This window comes from Portunus trituberculatus, chromosome 46, assembly GCF_017591435.1.
Source record: "Portunus trituberculatus isolate SZX2019 chromosome 46, ASM1759143v1, whole genome shotgun sequence".
NCBI classification, from domain to species: domain Eukaryota; kingdom Metazoa; phylum Arthropoda; class Malacostraca; order Decapoda; family Portunidae; genus Portunus; species Portunus trituberculatus.
In genome coordinates, this window is record NC_059300.1 from 25041144 (window position 1) to 25048643 (window position 7500).

The following is a 7500-nucleotide window of genomic DNA, read 5'->3' on the forward strand; positions in this document are numbered from 1 at the left end:
ATATCTTATAGTTGGACACTACTTTCACTACCAACACCACCACCACTTTAATCAATACTACCACTACTGCTGCTATTGTCACTACTGCTACCACTACCACCATCACCATTACCATCACCACCACCACCACCACTTACACACACAAACCTTTGCAAGTGCTCTATCTATGAGCTGCTTGTGAGCTGTTGCTAATCCTTCTGCTTTTGCCAGCTTCAGCTCCTCAAATGAAGGTAGCACCTGAGAACATGACGGTGCTGGACGGACAGGATGCCACCATTCGTTGTCAGGCGGGAGGAGCACCACAGCCCAATATAACCTGGATTTTCAATGGTATGGATGAAAAATTGCTTACCATACAAAGTATTCAAAAGAAATCATCTTAATTTATAATATCACACTCACATTCCTTGTGACAAATTGATCTCTCATAATATGATATTGAAATGTATAGAAGTTTTATTTGTGTCTATTTCTGTTTTGCAGACAGTTTAGAACTTGTGGAAAATGGCCATTATCAAATTCTTGATGATGGAGATCTCTTGATATCCAGCGTTCACTCCCGAGATGAAGGGAAGTACACCTGTCTGCGTGCCAATGAAGCTGGAAGCATATCACAGGATGCTTGGCTTTCCATTCTGGGTAAAATGAGTTTATTTTTTTATTCCTGAGTAAGAGATCATGAACCACTATTTGTCCTTTGCTGATCCATAATGGGTTTATTTTAGTGTAGTAGTGCTAAAATGTAACTTATGTTTCAGTGAAAACTCAAATATCACAACCACCTGTGGATACAAGAGTAATATTAGGTAGAGTGGCCACGCTGCAGTGTAAGGTGTCCCATGCACCCTCTGTTTCTGTGCATGTCCAGTGGTCTCATGGAAGTAGCATAATTCAGTCAGAAGGAAACCCTCGCATCAGTGTTCGCAGTGATGGAACACTGGAAATACAGGAAGTGAGAGCAGCTGATGTAGGACTCTACACTTGTGTGGTAAGCATCTACTAAAATTTCCATCTGTCACCTTTAAATGCAATATTGGTGGGCTTATGGCACCCTTTCCCAACCTTGGGATTGCCAAGTGTTTTTCATGGGTTCATCAAGACCTTGAAATATCAAATATGGTCAATTCTCAATTCTAAGATGTTTTCAAGATATATGTAGTCACATATTGGTCGAGTGATAGTGGCTAGTTTTGCCTGAGTATTATATATATAGTAATTTAAATGTAGAGGTCTTAAACTACCAATTCTGTATCAGACATGTCTCCACCTACCCAGTAGGCTACAGCCAGACAGTGTATTAAAAAGGAAAAGAAATAGAAAATCTGTAGAAATCTGGCAAGTTTTTTTCTTTTCCAACCTTACAGTACCTCACTTACACTGAAGCTTATTATACTTATCCCTTACTTTTACAGCCAGCAGATACTAATACATTATAGCACATATACAACGAAAGTAGTGGAGTCACAGTCATGTCTTGAGGTGCTTGATTGCAGTCGCCTGAAAAAAAAAGCCTGGTACCACTGACTTTTGGAATACATGTATACTTAATGATTGAATATTTGCCATCACTACCTTCTCATTATGCTTTGATAACCATTGCCATGACTTCATTTGAATCTCATTTCAAAGTACATTTGTTTAAAACCAACATTTATTTATGCGTGGAAGCTATACAGTATTAATCAAGTTATTTTTCACTACACAGGTTACTTCATCTGGTGGTAATGAAACTCGGTCTGCACTGTTAGAGGTGATAGAACTGCCTTATGCTCCATCCAGTGTTAAGGCGGTACGCACCCCATTGATACCTAAGTCTGTTCGGGTCACATGGACTCCAACCTTTGATGGAAACAGTCCTATTGAAAAATTTATCGTACAGAAGAGGGAGGTCCCCACTGAAGGTAAGAGTCACTCCTATGTTTTCCCAAAGTATAGTAGAGGCAGAATGCAATTTTACTCAAGTGAATATGTGTTGATTGCCTGTATGCATGTTAAGGATTCTCTTATTTATATAATTTTTAAGTGTTTTAATTGCTTGAATGTATTGAAATGAAAAGAAAACTATTTCTGTTGTATAGCAGAGGTGATCCTGATGTTATTGAAAAACTAAATTTACTAATATTTCATTTGTTATAATTGTTACAGCTGCTATTCAGGATTTGGGGCTAAAATGGGTGACCGTATTGACAAATGTGAGTGCAGCAGCAACTGATGCGATCATTGGTGACTTGAGGCCGTCCACAGGCTATCAGTTCAGAGTGTCAGCAGTCAACAATGTTGGGGAGGGCTCCTCTTCTCAGCCCTCAAATATTGTGGTTTTGCCACAGGAAGGTAGGTGCCTTGTGTGTATGCTGCTTTCATTAAAGAGATAATTAATGTATGTAAATAGAATTACATTTTATCTGTTAGTATAGATTATTATTTTCATGTTTATTAGAGGAGTGATTCATTTGGTATTTATTTTTATCTTGTTTTCTTGCTCTGTGTAGGTAACAAAACTATTTTGAGTATTTGGTAAGATAAAAGTGTCACATATTTGATGAGCTTTTTCATTTCCCAGCTCCCTCTGGACCACCACAGGGACTAGTGGGGTCCCCAAGGTCATCCACTGAGATCATGATTCAATGGGAGGCACCTCTGGAGGAGGAGAGGAATGGCATAGTGCTGGGCTATATGGTGCGCTACAGGCTGCATGGCTATAAGGACTCCCAGTGGTACTACCGCAATATTACCAAGGAGGTTTGTGTAGTTTTGTAACTTTTTTTATAAAGTGGTAAATTTGAAAGAAATATTTTATTTATGTAACCGGTTCTTTTAAGTCCACCATGTGCATGAAGATGATCCCTTATATACTTTCAGTGTCATCTTTTAAGCAAAATTACCTCTGAGCTTGAGAAAACTAAAGAACAGTGTGTGTGTATATGTGTGTGTGTGTGTGTGTGTCTGTGTGGGTGTGTATTTACCTATTTGTATTTACCTATTTGTGTATTACAGGGCCCGAGCTAAGCTCTCTGTGTCCTGCCTCCTTGTCTACTCTTGTCATATCTCTCTTTCATCTGATTGACACACACCACATCAACGACATCACTGCTCAGTTTATTCCACTTATCAATACTATGATGCGGGAAACTGTACTTTCTCACGTCATTTAGACAGATGTCTTTTATTAGTTTTTTCCATGTCCTCGGATATGATTACTTGTGGTCACCTTTATCAATTCTCTGTCCAATATGTCAATCTTGTTCACCAATTTATACACAGTTATCATGTCACCCCTTATTCTTCTCTCTTCTAATGTGGTCAGCCCCAGCTCCTGCAGTCTTTCCTCATAGTCTGACTCCTTGAATCCTGGTACCATCCTTGTTGCCAGCCTCTGTACCCTTTCCACCTTCTTTACATTTTTCTTCATATGTGGTGACCAGACGTAAGCTGCATATTCTAACTGGGGTCTTATTAAAGTGCATAGTATCTTCATCATTCCTTCATCTAGGTAGTGGAATGCACGACCAATATTTTGAAGCATGTTATATGTTTTCCAAAATATCTTGTTAATGTGTTTCTCCGGTGACAGAGTGTTTTGCACGGTTACTCCTAAGTCTTTCTCCTCATTGGTCTCTTAAATTTTCTCATCACCCAGCCTGTAATCCTTGTTTGGTCTGTATCTACTTCTTCCCATTTTCATAACATGGCTCTTGTTTATATTAAATTCCATCTGCCACTCTTTACTCCACTCATATATTTTATCAAGATCTTCCTGTAACTTGTTACAATCTTCCACATTCTTTACTCTCCTCATAATTTTAGTATCGTCCAAAACATATTCATGTAACTGTCAATTCCTACTGGCATATCATTAACATAAATCAAAAACATGATGGGACCAAGCACTGACCCTTGTGGAACTCCACTGGTTACCTTTTTCCACTCGGACTTCTTTCCTTTCACCACTGTTCACATTTCTCTTCCCACTAAGTAATTTTCCATCCATTTTGCTAGTTTATCACTTACTCCTCCAATCTTCTTTAGTTTCCACATCAGTCTATTGTGTGGCACTTTATCAAAGGCCTTTCTCAAGTCCAGGTAAATAGCATCCACCCATCCCCATCTATGTTGTAGTATGTCAGTCACTCTTGAATAAAAACATAATAAATTGGATATGCACGATCTTCCTTTTCTGAAACCAAACTGCCTTTCACTCAGAATGTTTTCACTTTCTAGATACTCACTCCACTTTGCTTTAATTACTTCTTCACATACCTTGCACAATATACTAGTCAACGATACTGGTCTGTAATTTAACGGTTCCATTCTACTTCCATTCTTATATATAGGCACAATGTCAGCTCTTTTCCACTCTTTCGGGACTATTCCTGTTCGTATGGAGGTTTCCACAATATCAAATATGGGGTTCAACAATTGATCTTTACATTCTTTCAGCAACCTCCCAGATATGCCATCAGGCCCCATTGATTTATTAATATCTAAGTTACTTATAATTTTCCTTACATTTTCCTTAGTAACCATGATGTCGTGCATTGGCTTTATTTCCGTAGGCCTTTCTCCTGTAAAATGCTCCTCCTTTGTAAACACTTTGCAAAAGTTGTTGTTCAATATTTCAGCTATATCTCTAGCATCCTCATATACTTCTTCCCCAACTTTTACTTTTTCTATTGCCTCCCTTTTATTTAATTTTCCATTTATGAATTTGTAAAACATTTTAGGGTCACTATCACAGTTTTCCACCACTCTCTGTTCATGTTCCTTTTGTGCTGTTCTCCTTACTTCAACATATCTATTCCTTGCTGTTTTGTAGACTTCTCTTGATAATACTTCACTGTTTTTCTTAAGTTTCTTCCATGCGTTTTCTTTGTTCTTTTTTGCTTCTTCACAATTTCTATTAAACCACAGCTTATTATTTAAAGTCCTCATTCTGTGATATGGCACAAACTTCTTCACAGCACAGTTATATAAATCCATAAATTTATCATATTTCAATTGCATATCCACTTCCTGGTACACCACAGACCAGTCAATTTCATTAAAGAACTCTCTTATATGGTTATAATTTGCCCTGACATAATTTAATTTTTCCTCCTTGTACTCCACACTCTTTTCCATGCTTAATTCCGTATCCAGCTCAAATCTTAGGACATCATGGTCGCTTTTCCCCAAGGGACATTCATGTTCAATTTCCTCTTTTAGGGAGATGCCCCTGGTGAATACCAAATCCAACCTCGCTGCAACATCTTGTCCCCTGCACCTTGTTGGTGATCTCACCCACTGTGTCATCAAGTTATTTGTTGCTACGTTTAACAATTCCTCTGCCCACTCACCACCATTCACCACTTCGTAGTCTTCCCACACTATTTCCTTACAATTAAAGTCCCCGACTATCATCACTCTATCCTTTCTGGTGAGTTCCTGTTTCATTCTGTCTAGAGTATTTCTCATCACCATTTGATACTGTTCATAATTCCAAGCACTGGTTCTGGGTGGTATGTATACTGTTATAATATTAATGTCCCTCTTACCATCTGTTATAAGCATACTTATCACTTCCTCATTTCCCTTACTAAAGTTCACCTCCTTCACTATCAGATCTTTTTAGTAAAAACCATTATACCACCACCTCCTTTATTCTTTCTATCATTTCTCCATACTTTGTAGTGTTTTACATCAAACCAATCTAGCTTTATTTCGAGCCTTAACTTTGTTTCCACCACACACATTATGTCCGGTTCACTGTTTCTTAGGTAATCTATACATTTTAGCCTTTTAGACAGAAATCCATCTATATTCATGTATATCACTTGAATTCCATTCCTAATCTCTTTCTTCCATGTTTCAGTCAGTGTATTGTCTATTCCGTCTGTTTTAATCACCACTACTTCAGCCTCCCATTTCTCATCCTCCAAAAAAAAACTTGATCTTTTCCTCCTCGGTTCTTTACTCATTCTTCTCTCTCACTTCAGTTACAAGTTCTCTCATTTTCATTCTTTCCTCCTGTGTCATATTTCTTCTTATGTAAATTGTTTTGGTTTCCTCGTAGTCTTTAAGTTTCCAGGCCCTCCTCAGCAAGGCCTCGGCTGCCACCTGAGACTTTAATTTCAATTTTAATGGTCTACTCTTGCCTTCTTCATAAGCTCCTAGTCTCACACTTTCCTCTACCTCAGCATATAGGCATTCGTCCTCCTCGGAGATCTTATTCAGTAAAAACTTTATCCTGTCATTTTCCTTATCCCTCCTATCTTGCCAATTCCTGTTAGTTTCCTCTCTCAAACCTGTTATGATCACGCATTTTTTCTTTTCAGCAATATCTCTCACCACATACTCATTTTCCTTCAAAGCCTTAACCATTTCACTCTGTGTAATCACTTTATTTTCTTCTTGCTTTTTCATTATCTCTTTGAAGGACTTCTGTACTTCTTCATTTTCATGTTTCACTTCCTTCATTTTAGCATCAATTAGGGTGAGGCACTCCTCCTTCCCTAAGTCACCTTCGGATATTTTCTTTTCCATTTCAACTAGTTTAGCCTTCATTTTGTCACATTGTTTCCTTAGATGCTGATTTTCTTTTTCCATTTCCACTTTCTCTCAGTAATTCCTTGTTCTCCTTCGTTAGCATGTAGATTTCTTTTTTGAAGGTATCATTCTCTGCTATAACTCTATCTAACTTCTCTTCAATAGATCTAATATTTAGAAACTTATTCTCTAATGCCTGAATTCTTGAATCCATGTCCAATTTGTTTAATCCACTTGGATTGGTCACAAATCCCTTGAAATCTCTCGCGCTTCTAGGGGTGGACGTCATGTTACCGCCAGCTGTATCAGCCAAAACAAAACATTGCCGTCACTCTCCGGTTAGGGACTATTTTCCATTTTCATTTGAAAATGGCTTATTTTTAGCTTTTTGAGAGCAGGACACTGACAGGACATTAATTACACCCTATAGAGATACCCGGGCCCTGCAAACACTCTAGGCAATTGCTCCTTTTCCCTCATCCTCAGTTGAAGATGAGCTGTCTTCAGGACTTCCTCTCTCAGCTGTGGTGCGGCTGTGTGTGTGTGTGTGTGTGTGTGTGTGTGTGTGTGTGTGTGTGTCTCCTTGTAATTGAGATGTTTAGTGTATAGGACTGAAGTATATGGAATGGATTTTGTAAAACCTTTAAATTTTAAAATTTCTATTTTTGATGCTTTGTCTTGTTTTCATGTTTATTTTCATATTTTTTTCATTTTTCTATATTAATCACAAGTGTTTTTTACTTAGACTTGTATCAACTATTATTTTCAAAGTACATTTAGCAATCTCTTCCATTCTGAACAAGATTACTCATTTTCCATTTTTAGAAGTTTTTGTCTTGAGTTGGAAAGACAGATGCACATTTATTCTATAAAAGTTTTCTTGCTCATTTGCCCTGCACTTGATGATAGATCAACATTTATTATAAGAAGAATTTTCTTATTTTTGCTTGCACATGATTACAGATGCACAGTGATTTG

The 7500-nt window shown here is 37.7% G+C and overlaps 1 protein-coding gene across 13 annotated transcripts in view; it reads left to right on the forward strand.

Annotated features, from left to right (window-relative positions):
* The window catches only part of LOC123520017 (protein sidekick-like), a 243970-nt gene that overhangs the window by 195850 nt on the left and 40620 nt on the right, over nt 1-7500 (forward strand). For all 13 annotated transcript variants that reach the window (XM_045281814.1, XM_045281815.1, XM_045281817.1 and 10 more), the window contains 6 exons: nt 211-330; nt 484-639; nt 759-988; nt 1706-1901; nt 2146-2331; nt 2561-2739. In XM_045281814.1, coding sequence (XP_045137749.1) covers nt 211-330; nt 484-639; nt 759-988; nt 1706-1901; nt 2146-2331; nt 2561-2739 — 1067 coding nt within the window. The remainder of the gene's footprint in view (nt 1-210; nt 331-483; nt 640-758; nt 989-1705; nt 1902-2145; nt 2332-2560; nt 2740-7500) is intronic.